The 13,054-nt window shown below is 51.7% G+C and overlaps 1 protein-coding gene across 6 annotated transcripts; it reads left to right on the forward strand.

The window, feature by feature from the left end:
- The first annotated feature begins 5,041 nt into the window (after window positions 1-5,041).
- On the forward strand, window positions 5,042-12,972 carry DDX39A (DExD-box helicase 39A). 6 transcript variants are annotated; one of them, XM_032625494.1, is made up of 11 exons: window positions 5,042-5,173; window positions 8,783-8,994; window positions 9,128-9,255; window positions 10,111-10,203; window positions 10,562-10,745; window positions 11,429-11,547; window positions 11,882-12,013; window positions 12,102-12,211; window positions 12,315-12,459; window positions 12,597-12,744; window positions 12,821-12,972. In XM_032625494.1, exons 2-11 carry the CDS (start codon window positions 8,787-8,789, stop codon window positions 12,835-12,837), a joined length of 1,284 nt encoding a protein of 427 aa, XP_032481385.1. In that variant the 5' UTR covers window positions 5,042-5,173; window positions 8,783-8,786; the 3' UTR covers window positions 12,838-12,972. The 6 variants fall into 6 exon arrangements, with proteins under 6 accessions (XP_032481385.1, XP_032481383.1, XP_032481386.1 ...); XM_032625495.1 differs by having other exon boundaries at window positions 5,092-5,226; XM_032625498.1 differs by lacking the exon at window positions 5,042-5,173 and adding an exon at window positions 5,373-5,450.
- Window positions 12,973-13,054: the final 82 nt, after the last annotated feature.

Raw genomic sequence — 13,054 nt, forward strand, 5'->3', positions numbered from 1 at the left:
TAAGGTTCTTTGCAAACCAAGTCTCCACCAGTCAAGGCCAGAGAAAAGAAATGGGAGTAGATTCATCTGACACCAGAAGAACTAAATGTATCAATAAGGCTAAACTCAAAAACACCATGTGTGGGGGTTGGGGGGGGCTGGGAGGGGGGGATAAAAAAGCAAGTTTAAAAAATGGTACAGTTTGATATTGTTTATATCAATTACTAAAAACCAGAAAGTGAAACTGTGTATTAAGTTTGTGGAATGTTCAGAGTAGCGGGCTTGTAGTATGCCTGGCATCCTGGCTGAGGCCCGCCAGGCTATCTGGGTTCAATTCCTGACACCACTGCCTATGAACAGTGAGACCCTGAGCAAGTTACTTCACTGCTCTGTGCCTCAGTTTCTTCATCTGTAAAAGGGGATGATAATAGTGGCGCCTACCTCATAGATTGCTGGGAAGCCTAAATGGATTAATTCTTGTAAAGCACAGAATAGGCGTTCAGTAATTGTTCAGTATCATTAATTTTATTGAGGATGTTTCTGTAGTGGGGGAGGGGAGTGGAGTGGAAGTGAACAGAAGCGACTTCCACTTTAACGATAAGGTGTTATGTCTTTTATTTTATTTTGATCGAGGTATAACTTACATATGGTAAAGTACACAAATCTTTTGATGTGCAGCTCCGTGAATTTGTATATACATACACACCCCTGTGGCACCACCCAGGCCACTCGCCTGCTGCATAAGTTTCACTTGTATTCTTTCCCAGGCAACCTCCTCATGTAGATTCTATCACCATAGACTAATTTTGCCTGTTCTCGAATTTCATACCTAATGGAATCATTTAAAAAATTTTTTAAATGTCTAGATTCTTTCACTCAATACATTTGTTTTGTTTTCTATTAGAATAAAATTCACACACCATAAAATTCACCCTTTTTAAATGTACAGTCCAGTGATTTTTAGTATGTTTGCAAAGAATACGATGTTTTTGGTAGTCATCCATAATGTTGTGTATATCAATAGTTTATTCCTTTCTATTTCTAGTGTTATTCCATGGTGTGGATGGAGCACAGTTTCTTTATCCATTCGTTTGTTGATGGACATTTCGGTTGTTTCCAGTTTGGAGCTCTTATGCATAGAGAATGTTCACTGTTCGTATCTTTTTGTGGACAAAAAGGGTTTCATTGATTGTTAAGTCTATACCTAGGAGGACTGCTTAGTCATGACATAGGTGCCTGTTCAATCCAATGGGTCTGATCTGGGATGATCCCCTCCCCCGCCAGGGGCGGGGACATTACCAACGTCAGGAGGCATTTTTGGTTTGGAGACACTGAGGCGTGGGTGCTACTGACATTGAGAGGCCAAAGATGCTAAACATCCCATAATGCACAGGATGGCTCCCACCACAAAGAAGGATCCAGCCCAAACGTCAAGAGTGCTGGGGTTGAGATACCCTGCTTAACCTTATTACAAACTGCCAAATCGTTTTCCAAAGTGGTTTTCTCATTTTACAAGCCTGCTAGCAGTGAGAATTCTGGTTTCTCCACAGCCTCTCCTCCAGCCTCAGTACTGTGAGTCTTTTCCTTTTTAGCCATTTGGGTGGGTGTTTTCAAATTTTCTATATCTTAAAATAATTCTGAAGTGAATCAAGCCAATGTGACAAATGTTACTATTTGTTCATCTTGGGTGGTGGAAGTACTTTAGCAGGCTCTGATCTTTTCTGGACTTAAAGTTTGTGGGTTTGTTTCTTGTGTTTTTTGTTATTGTTTGTTTGTTTGTTTTGAAGCATAGAAACCCACCCCCCTGCCCCGCCCATGGCTGCATGGATGGTGGGTGTGCTGGGCTTTTTTTTTTTTTTTCCTGTTTTTCCAGACTTCTTTTTTTTTTTTTTTTTTCAGACTTCTTTACTGGACTCAACTAGCTTCGGTCTCCTCCTCCTCCTGCATCATCTCAGATGATCTAATTACTCCAAGCTCACCTCCCACCTGCTTTCCTGGAGCACCTCCTCTGTCCCTGGGGACTGGTTTTCTCCAGGCTTCCAACTTACCCGGCTTTGGCCTCTATCTCCACCTGTAGAGGTTTTGGCCATGTCTAATGATGAGAGATGGCCTGGGCTTGAATCCCTGCCAGCTGTGTGACTTTGGGACTGAGATTAATCCTCTCTGGAGCTCCTGTTAACCCCCCGACAATGGATATGGACAATGGATGTGCTAATACACGCACCTCATCTGCTCCAGGTGCTGATTAGTCTGTTCATATATTTAGATTTCTTAGAACAAGGCTGAACAACCAGGACAGGGACTGGGGTGAGGAGGGGAAGCACTTGCCTCAGACACAGAATTTAAGGGGGCACCCCCAAATTCAAGATACACATGTTTTAGCACAATTTTTTTTTAAATGTATTTATTTATTTATTTTAGGTTGTTTTGGGTCTTCGTTGCTGCACACGGGCATTCTCTAGTTGCAGCGAGCAGGGGCTACTCTTGGTTGCCGTGCATGGGCTTCTCATTGCGGTGGCTTCTCTTGCTGCGGAGCACAGGCTCCAGGCGTGCGGGCTTCAGTAGTTGTGGCACGCAGGCTCAGTAGTTGTGGTTCACGGGCTCTAGAGCACAGGCTCAGTAGTTGTGGCACAGGGGCTTATTTGCTCCGCGGCATGTGGGATCTTCGCGGACCAGGGCTTGAACCCATGTCCCTTGCATTGGCAGGCAGATTCTTAACCACTGCGCTACCAGGGAAGTCCTAGCACAATTTTTAAAAAATCAAAATAATGCAGAAAATCCAGAGAAAGACAGGATCAGTAGATCTGATCGTTTCCTTTTGCCTCAGGTGCCAATATGGCTCGGCTTCACGCAGCACTGTTACTGACCCTGTGTTTATTTAAAATGTTGATATTTTGTTCATCATAGATTTTAAAAATTAATTTTGATTTTATTTTTATTTTTTTTAATTTGATTTTAAAATAGTTCATTCAAATATAATTTATCTTGATGACTCAGTTTTTTGGGTTCTTTTTGTTTGGTTTGGCATTTGGTGCCCCCCCTTTAAAAAATTTACTTATTTACTTTATTTTTGGCTGCGTTGGGTCTTTGTTGCTGTACACAGGCTTTCTCTAGTTGCGGCGAGCAGGGGCTACTCTTGGTTGCGGTGCATGGGCTTCGCATTGCGGTGGCTTCTCTTGCTGCAGAGCACAGGCTCTAGGTGCGGGGGCTTCAGTAGTTGTGGCACGTGGGCTCAGTAGTTGTGGCGCACGGGCTTAATTGATCCACGGCATGTGGGATCTTCCCAGACCAGGGCTTGAACCCGTGTCCCCTGCACTGGCAGATGGATTCTTAACCACTGTGCCACCCGGGAAGTCCCTGGTGCCCCCTTAAATTTTGCATGCGTCACCCTCATCCTGGCCCTGTTGGGTACACAGGAAGTGCTCTATAAGCGTTAGGATGTAATTATTACTGTACATACAATATTTACCTTATATTATGTAAAGCCTCCCTCTGGATTGACTGGTTTCTCTTCATTGGGCTTTTTGGCTGAAGTTACATACCTCTGATGACTTTAGCTCTGAATTTGTCTAGAACATGGACCCTGAGATAGCTTATACTAAATGAAAATGAAATGCTTGAACCTCTTTGGAAAACTGTGGAGGAAGATTTAATTGTGTCAGGGGCTTAGGGAGACTGGAATGCTGGAGCAGGCTTATTGAGTTTGTCCTACTTACTTTCCCTCCTTGTCCCCCCCCCCCCGCCAAATCCCCCAATCCTAACATAGCTGAGAAAAGACTGAGGTATGGGCAAGAACTGGGAGTAACTGCAAGTTTCACAGGGTGCTAGTGAGAGTGTAAAGTGGAACAACCACTCAGGAAAACTGTCAAGATCTACTAAAGCTGGACACCAACATGACCTTCCACCCACCATTCCATTCCTAGGTATTTCCCCTAGAGAAGTAAATTTGTGTTCACAAAAATACTTGTACAAGCTTTATTAATAATGGCCAAACACTGGGAAAAAACAAATGTCCGTCTATAGGTGAGTGGAGAAACTACACCAGCTGTATTGGTATAGCCACACAGTGGAATACTACTCAGGAATGAAAAAGAAGGACTATTGCTATGTGCAGCGATGTGGAAAATCTCAAAACATTTTGTTGAGCAAAAGAAGCCAGACACAAAAGACAATCTACTGCATGATTCCATTTATATGAAATTCAAGAACAGACAAAACTATAGTGCTAGAAATACTGGTTGCCTGGTGGGGGCAGGAGGAAAGGGGTGTGGTTGACTTCAGAGGGACACAACAGAACTTTCTGGGGTGATGGAAATGTTCCATATCTTCACAAGGCAATTGTCACTCGGGTATCAATCATCAAAACTCATGGACCCGTTCCTTTTACAATACACTTTAGCTCAACTCAGTAAAGTACTGGGTGGGTGGGGAGAAAAAGGTTGGGGAAATTTAATACAAGGAAAAGTAAAATTAACAACAACAAAAAAGTTTTATGACGAAAACATCTGGTTTTGGTTTTTTGGCCTGAACCTGCATGGTCACTGGCACAGTGTCTGACCCAGGAAATGACTCTCAGCAAACGGGAATTGTGTCCTAGGACCATTTCTCTCACTCCCACGCCCTGAGGGGCCCCTTTCTCACTGCTGGTGCTAAATGTCCTCTCCACGCTGGAGTCATTCCAAGCTCCCAAGCTTTCTCAGAACCCTTTCAGAGCCTCCACTCTGCAGGACCAGGAGTTCGCGGATGGTCATCCACTTCGAACACTAAGTTCTGAGCAAAGCGTAGAAGCCATATTTCATAAGGGCGAGACGCTCACCCCGGGCCCACATCCAGGCTTCAGTTGCTCGTACAAAATATGGCGGCACCTACCGAGGTCACAACCTCGATTACAAGACAGCGCGCTGGCAGACGCCCGCCTCAATCAGCCCACTCGGGCGCCAACTTTTAGGTTGACCAATGAATCCGAGGCATGAGGCACGCCCTCTTTCCACTCTCCACCAATAGCTTCCAGACGCCTCCCGCAGGATCCAATCATCGCTTCCGTCTCTTTTGAATGAAAAGCGAGCGGTCCAGTGAGCCGAGCCGCAGTCGGACGCACGAGACAGGAAACGCGATAGCTTGTGTCAGGGCGCGCGACCGGTAACAGGAGTCGGGTGGCGGTCCTCGCAGCACGCGGACGTGAACGAGGAATCAGGTGAGCGGCGGGCCCAGGTGCGGGGCCGCGGTGTGGAGACGTCGGACCTGCGGGTGAGCGGGCGATGGGAGACGCCGGGGGTTGAGGGAAGGACGAAGACTGGGCGCGAGACGAGGGGAGGCGGGGCGGGTTTGGTGTCCGGCGCGCGCGTTGGCGGCCGTTGGGTGTTGGGACGCACGCGCAAGGGGCGGGCCGGCCTTTGGCGCGCTGGGTGTGGAGTCCGCTTCTGGCGGAGGCTGTCATGGCCGCCCGCAGGCTGAGCCCGATTCTGGGGGAGGTCTGCCTGTTCGAGGAGCCCCGATGCGATTCGGGGAGGGCGTCAGGGGGCGACGCCGGGGTGTGGGGCCGCGGTGGGAGAAGCCGGAGCTTGTAGACCTGACGGTCTTCTCCGAGTTCGAGAGACTCTCCCCTCCCCCACTCTCGCGTTTAGGGGGTGGATTCGTGGTACCAGAGATTTCGGGCAAAAAAGATGTTCAGTAAGGAACAAACTCTTAGGCAGAAATTCTCGCTGGGGGCACTCCAGGGTGAAAGGGTACGCGTGCGAGTCAGAGTTGTTACTTATTCTGGTGTCAGCTTTCAAGTTCATCAGCTCTTGGGGCCTCAACTGTCTCGGCCACCCTCTCTGGGTGGAACAAACACCGCCAAATCCTTTCCTGATCTAATATGTTTTGAGCTTTAGATCCTGTCTAGTCACTTAGTCTAGAAAATTTTGTATATCAAACTTTGTCCGCAAATTTGTCTCCCCATCAAAACAAAAAGACTTTGTTTGAATTCCTAATTTTTTTTAATACACCATCTACTCCCAGATTTGAAGCCCAGAGTAGATGACTCTGGCTCTTTTCTGTCCGAGGTTCTCCCAGGGGGTGGTCCCACCCTGTAGGGTGTTCCACCATCTTTTCCCCTACTTAACAATGCCACCACTGTGGTTAATTGGGTGTCTGGTTTTCCTTGCTGCGGGTCTCCTACCCGACTCCATCTTCTCTGGAGTAGCTTGTTCTTGGGCAAATCCTGATTGAGTCACAACTCAAAAGCTTAGTCAGCGATTCCTTATTGCTTAGCAAATTAAGTATGAATGCCCTGGGCTTAACCAGCTCTTCCAGCTCTGTCTTCTGCCTCTACTTCAAGCAGCCAGTGCTTTCCATTCCCTGAAAGGGTCTGGTGGTTTCCGGACTGGCCTTTGCTGGCTCCTGTTCTTCTCTCTGATGCCTGGGGACTGACTCCTTCCTGTCTTTGCCAGTGTTGGTATCAGATTGCTTCTTTCAAGAATCAGATAAGGATACATGCTTAACTTTAGCCCCTAAACTCTGCTTTGAGGCCCTGATTCTAAATCCATTCGTTCAGCCATTGCTGTTGAGTGCTCACACAATGTATGTCAGGCCCTGTACTAGGTGCTGGACTGACATGACTGGAGGGGGTTCTTTTTTAGTTGGGCCAACGGGCCTTCTTGGAGCAACAGAAGTCTGAAAGAAGTGGGAACAGCAAGTGCAAAGGCGCTGAGGCATGTTTGAGGCGCAGCAGCAAGGCCAGTGAGTGAGGGTGATGGGGGAGATAAGGTCTGAGTGTAAAGGGAGTCAGGTTGTGTGGGGCTTGGTAGGCTGTGGTGAGGACTGTTTTATTCTGAACACAGCGTGAACCTGTAGAGGGTTTTGAGCAGAGGAGTGACATTTTCTGACTAAGCTTTTATAAGCTCCCTATAGCTGCTAAGGGGCATGGAAGGGAGAGTCGGGGATGGAAAGCAGGGAGACCGACCAACAAGGAGGCTATTGGCATAATCCAGGCAAGAGATGATGGTGCCCAAGTGTCCATCAGCTGACAATGGATAAAATAACTGGTATCGCAGTACGAAGGAATATTATCCAACCGTGAAAAGGAATTATGTACTGATACACGGCTACAATGTAGACGAATCTTGAAAACATGTGAGTGAAAGAAGTCAAACCATCACGTGTTGTATAATTCCATTACATGAAATGTCCAAAATAGGCAAATTCATAAGAAGAAACTAGATTAGTGGTTGCCAAAGGGAGTTGGTGGCGTAGGATGGTAGCTAAAGGATGTCGTCTTTTTGAGGAAACGTGTGCTGAAGCTGATAGTGGCAGGGATTGCACATCTGTATGACTGTACAAGAAACCATTGAACTGTACCTTTTAATTGGTGCCTTGTATGGCATGTGAATATCTCCATAAAGCTATTCTAATCTAAAAAGAAAGATGGCAGCCTGAGACTGGCAAGGTAGCAGGGGTGAGAAGTGGTCTGATTGACCTGGTGGGATTTGTTGGCTGATAGAACAGGGAGAGAGAGAGAAAAGACAACAGTTTAGAGAATGGAATTGCCTTTTTTGAGATGGGGGAAACAGGCCTCAATTTCCAGGGGGAGAGGTGAAAGAGGCAGCTAGGTAACTGAGTATGGAGTCTGTGTCTCCATAGAGACACAGTTTGGGAGGCTGCACAGAGGTGGTTAAAGCGCTGGGGCTGATGGTCACAGAGAATGAGTGGCAGAAGGGCCAGAAATTGGGCCCGGGACCCTCAGCATCCAGCTCAGGAAGAAGAGGGACTGCTTTAGTACTTCCACCCCCTAGTCTGGAGGCTGGGTTGCAGCAGGGAGGAGTAAGGCAGTATTCTCATGTTTGGGTCCCTTGCAGCCTGCACCCAGTAGGCGCTCTGTATGTATTGGATTAAATGAAGCCAGGCGGTGAGCGTGCTTTGTATTAATTCCGTTTACCGTCTCAGCTGTATTCTTATTGGCTCTGGGCCCAACGGGAGGTCTTTTCATGAGAGCACTTAATTGTTCCCCTGTGCAGACCACAAATAGCAGGAGTAGCTGGGCCTGGGCAGACACTGCTTCCTCACAAGCTCCTGTCTCCCCAGCATCCTGGCAGCCACATATCCAGGTCGGGAGTGGGAAAGCGGGTGGGGGTGGGGTCCTTGGGGAGTGAAGGGGAGGGGACTCCTTGAAGCTAGCTGGTCTGAGGCCTTGACCTTGATGCTGAGAAGGAGGCATTTGTGCAGAGACCTGGAAGCAGTGCAGCAGTGCGTTCCCAGGGGTGGGGGTGGGCGGCCCGAGCTGGAGTAGGGGCTCGATGAGTATCAGCAGCCAGATAAGGCTGGGGGTGGTTTGAAAGGGGTGGCGTGGAGTGAGGTGGGCAGGGGCCAGTGGGGAGGGTTGCAGGCGGAGAGGAACTGGGGGTTCGCTTAGAGCAGTGGGAAGCCCTTGGAGGCGGAGGGTGTGGGTGCACGTGTGGGCGTCGCTGGCAGGGCGCAGGGAGAGGTGAGGTGGCTTGGCGGGGCGTGGTGGAGATGTGGCCACACAGGCAGAAGCTGGGAGGTGCTGCACACATGGAGTGGTGGGACCTGCTGTTGTTGTCAGCGTCGGGCGTGAGCTAAAGAGGGATCGGAGAACGATGTGTGGTCTTGACTTCAGTGGCTGGGTGGCTTTCTGTGCCAGCTCACAAGAGCTGACGCCAGCACGTCGCCCCTCTCGGACCTGTGTCAACAGCCTGCAGCTTCTGTGCAGCCACCTCCCTCTTCTCCCATGCTGGGTGGGTTTACCTGCATGCATCAGTCACCTTAGTTGCTTCCCTCAGCCCTTCCCTCCCTCCTCTGTTCTCAGCACCATGGCGGAACAGGATGTGGAAAACGAGCTTCTGGATTATGAGGAAGATGAAGAGCCCCAGGCTCCTCCAGAGAGCGCTCCAACTGCTCCCAAGAAAGATGTCAAGGGTTCTTACGTTTCCATCCACAGCTCTGGCTTCCGGGACTTTCTGCTGAAGCCTGAGCTCCTGAGGGCCATAGTGGACTGTGGCTTCGAGCATCCATCCGAGGGTATGCCTCCCTGGTCCTTCCCGCCGAGGCCTGCCTCTGACTGCCTCAGTGTGGTCCCCTCAGCCACCCGGTGAGGGGCCTGCACAGAGGGAACATCTGGTTTCTCATAGCTCATATGCTCTCTCCCCCTCAGTCCAGCACGAGTGTATTCCACAAGCCATCCTGGGCATGGACATCCTGTGCCAGGCCAAGTCAGGGATGGGCAAGACAGCGGTTTTTGTGTTGGCCACCCTGCAGCAGATTGAGCCCGTCAACGGACAGGTGGGTGGGAACCCTCCTTCCTAGGCCCAAGCTACCTGAGGCAGCAGGAGTCATGGCTCCTCTTTTTAAAACTGCCTGTTCCTGCATCCTTTTTCTGGACTTTTAAAATTAAACACAGTACTCATTTGTAACAAAATCGCCCCAAAAACGACAAGCCAAGAGAAAAAACTAAAAAGTGCCCACAATTTGACCATCCAGCAAGATGGCTGCTATTTCCATATGTGCTCTTCTAGATTGTACACACTTACGAAGGTGGGATTACACTGAATACGGTTTTGTTCCTGTTGTTATTGCTGACAGGCCATAGCTGTACTTCTCATGTCATGAACATTGTAGTCCCCCGTTTTGGGGCATAATTGAGGTGCATGCTGGTGTTCATTCTTGACATGCTGGGGCACACGTCCTTGGGCTGTGTATAGGTGCATGAGCCCTCGTTACCCACCTTAGGGTGGATGGTCAAGGAGAGGAGGATTTTGTTCAAGGCCATGGTATGGTCTCAGTGCTTGGTGTTGTGGGCCAAGAGGCAAGGGCAGCCTTCCCCTTGGTGGTCACAGGCCAGCCCGAGGGCAGGCTCAGGAAGCTGTTAGCATGGGGCCTGTCACCAGCTAGGCTGGGTCTAACTCTTACTGAGGCCTCAGTGCAGGACCTGACCTAGGGAGACACAGCTGCGTAGCTGTGAGAAGACACAGAGAATGAGCACCAGGTGACGGGCTGTGGGAAGATGGAGGCATCTGGACTGGGCCTTCCAATGGCCCAAGGGCTGGGGGCCGCCAAGGGATGAGCACCGGCGTGGGCTCTGGCCGGGGGAGGACTTAGGGGACTGTCTTGAGTGTCTCTCCCTGACCGGCCCCACAGGTGACGGTCCTGGTTATGTGCCACACTCGAGAGCTGGCCTTCCAGATCAGCAAGGAGTATGAGCGCTTCTCCAAATACATGCCCAGCGTCAAGGTGAGCCCCCTCAGGCCAGGTTGGGTGCCATGTGGTCCTCTGCAGCCTTGCTGGCCTCAGCTCTAGCCCAGCCAGCATTAACCGAGCTTGGCTGCAGCAGCTGCCTTTGAGGTTTGTGGTGGTTTATGCTCCTTAAAAGCTTGATGAATTATGCATGGCCCCCAGAGGCCTGTGCCGGTCCCAGCCCTGGGGCTGCTTTTCGGTGAAGCTGGGGCCAGACTCTCAGGCCTCCACTGTCTCCAGGCACCAGGCCTGCTGGGGGGCTGCTGGCGGGCTGTTAGCTGAGTGACCGTAGGCACAGAGTGGGGGGTGAGCTTTCGGCCGCCAGATGGTTGAAAGGAGCTTTCTGCCTGCATAGGTGTCTGTGTTCTTCGGGGGCCTCTCCATCAAGAAGGATGAGGAGGTGTTGAAGAAGAACTGTCCCCATGTCGTGGTGGGGACGCCGGGCCGGATCCTGGCACTTGTGCGGAACAGGAGCCTCAACCTGAAGAATGTGAAGCACTTCGTGTTGGACGAGTGTGACAAGATGCTGGAGCAGTTGGGTGAGTGTCCTCGCTGGGTCTGGGGGCTGTCCTCGCCCTCGCAGCCCCCCAGACATCAGAGCTAGGCGGGTCCTGACAGGGCAGGCCGGAGGTTTCCCTGAAGTGGGATCCCGTGGGTGGCCAGCACTCAGGTCTCCTGTAAGCGATTTTAGGGCGACTTCTGGTGTTGGCAGAGTGACCTGCTGCTTCTGAGCTTAAGCTTGAGTGGGACCATGGCACCCCACATGAGCCGTGTCCAGGCATATGTCCACGTTAGCCCTCAGAGTACCGTGGCCTCGCTGCCTGTTGGGTTAGTTCTAGGCCCCTGCCTGCCCTCAGTGAGCCCTGACAGGGCCGGTGGGAGATGGGGCTTGTGTCCTGGGAGGCGGCTGCAGCTCTCACCCCAGCGGCTGTCTCTGCCTCAGGCTCCCCTCCCTGAAGCGTGGCTCGAGGCGCGCTGGCACGGCTGCTCCGCTCTGGCAGCGTGTAAGTGGATTGCCGCTCCTCCCGCGCCTGTGCTCACCCCGAGTCCGGGCCTTCAGGCACCTGGGACTCTCCCCTCCAGCCAGTCCTCGCTCACACCGCCCTCGTCATGGTGCCAACGGCTCCCTGGCACAGGTTGGGAGGGGCTGGATCTGGTCTCGGGTGGGGGTCGTGGTCTGGCAGGCGCTCACGCCCACCTGTTTCTTGCCCTCCCCACCCAGACATGCGGCGGGACGTGCAGGAGATCTTCCGCCTGACGCCCCACGAGAAGCAGTGCATGATGTTCAGCGCCACCCTGAGCAAGGAGATCCGGCCCGTCTGCAGGAAGTTCATGCAAGACGTGAGTAGAGGCCGAGACCTCGGTGCAGTAGCTTTGGCCTCCTAGAGTCCAGGCCCTTGCTGCTCCCCAACTCCCACACTGCCCTCACGGCACACGAATGCTGGGAGGCCAGCGGAGTTCTCTTCCTCGCTTGTCACACTGGGAGCTGAGAGCTTGGTTTACACTAGAGCCAGACCAGACCTTAGATGCAGCTGCTGAGAGAGGAGTATTTACTGGGGTACAGCAGGCTCTCTGGAAGCATTGCAGCAAAGGAGTCGCTCCTGGAAAGTTCTCGGCAGGCAGGATGCCCAGAAGTAAGCCCTGCCTGCCCCTTCCTCCTCTCCTTCCGGCACAGCCCATGGAGGTGTTTGTGGACGACGAAACCAAGCTCACGCTGCATGGGCTGCAGCAGTACTACGTCAAGCTTAAGGACAGTGAGAAGAACCGCAAGCTCTTTGACCTCCTGGATGTGTTGGAGTTTAACCAGGTGACGCTTCCGCACTCCTGTGGCCTGTCCTGGGGCTCTAAGCCTTTGGGAGGGATTCTGGCCCTGACTGCCGCCCCCTCCCTCACAGGTGGTGATATTTGTGAAGTCGGTGCAGCGCTGCATGGCCTTGGCCCAGCTCCTCGTGGAGCAGAACTTCCCAGCCATTGCCATCCACAGGGGCATGGCCCAGGAGGAGCGGTGAGTGCATGCCGCCCTCAGAGCCCCAGGCAGGCCCCTTGGAGGGGAACGCCGCCCAGGATCCCTGTATCTGATGGCCGCCCCTTGTTCCTCCTGCGCCCAGCCTATCACGTTATCAGCAGTTTAAGGACTTCCAGCGGCGGATCCTGGTGGCCACCAATCTGTTTGGCCGAGGAATGGACATTGAGCGTGTCAACATTGTCTTCAATTATGACATGCCCGAGGACTCAGACACCTACCTCCACCGCGTGAGTGGCCCCCCAGAGGTGTCCCCTCCCTGGTGCCCCCTTCCCAGGATTGGTGTTGGATGAGGACCTCTCCCTGCTTGTTCTCAGTTCCCCAGCTTGTGTCTTGTGGCCTGACCCCTGCTCCTGTCTCCCTGCAGGTGGCCCGTGCGGGTCGCTTTGGTACCAAAGGCCTGGCCATTACTTTCGTGTCTGATGAGAATGATGCCAAAATCCTCAATGATGTCCAGGACCGGTTTGAAGTGAATGTGGCAGAGCTTCCAGAAGAAATAGACATCTCCACATACAGTAAGTGGCTCACGGCGGCGGGGCCCTCTCTTCCCCCCGCCCCTCCTCACTGACCTTCCCTGTATGTGTCCTACAGTTGAGCAGAGCCGGTAACCGTGTGCCCGGATGTCCTGGAGCCTCCCTGCTTCCCACGTGTTGCTTCAAGTCCTCTTCCTAGGTGACAGTGGGCCTTTCTTTTTACTGTTTAAAAGCTGTAGATTTGTGTAAGAATAAATTTTTATTATGGAAGCCTGGCTCCCACCCTATCTGTTTCTGTCAGCTCTCGGCGCTTCGTGGAAAACCATGGGCCTGGTCTCCGAGCCCTTAGCCC

Source organism: Phocoena sinus, chromosome 3 (assembly GCF_008692025.1).
Source record: "Phocoena sinus isolate mPhoSin1 chromosome 3, mPhoSin1.pri, whole genome shotgun sequence".
Lineage (NCBI taxonomy): Eukaryota > Metazoa > Chordata > Mammalia > Artiodactyla > Phocoenidae > Phocoena > Phocoena sinus.

Bases quoted from the DNA above. Each gene is read 5' to 3' on its own strand.
- DDX39A (XM_032625492.1), top strand. From the start codon at position 8,787: ATGGCGGAACAGGATGTGGAAAACGAGCTTCTGGATTATGAGGAAGAT. The intron at 8,995-9,127 runs GTATGCCTCCCT...TCTCCCCCTCAG, and splicing joins CTTCGAGCATCCATCCGAGG to TCCAGCACGAGTGTATTCCA. The intron at 12,014-12,101 runs GTGACGCTTCCG...CCTCCCTCACAG, and splicing joins ATGTGTTGGAGTTTAACCAG to GTGGTGATATTTGTGAAGTC.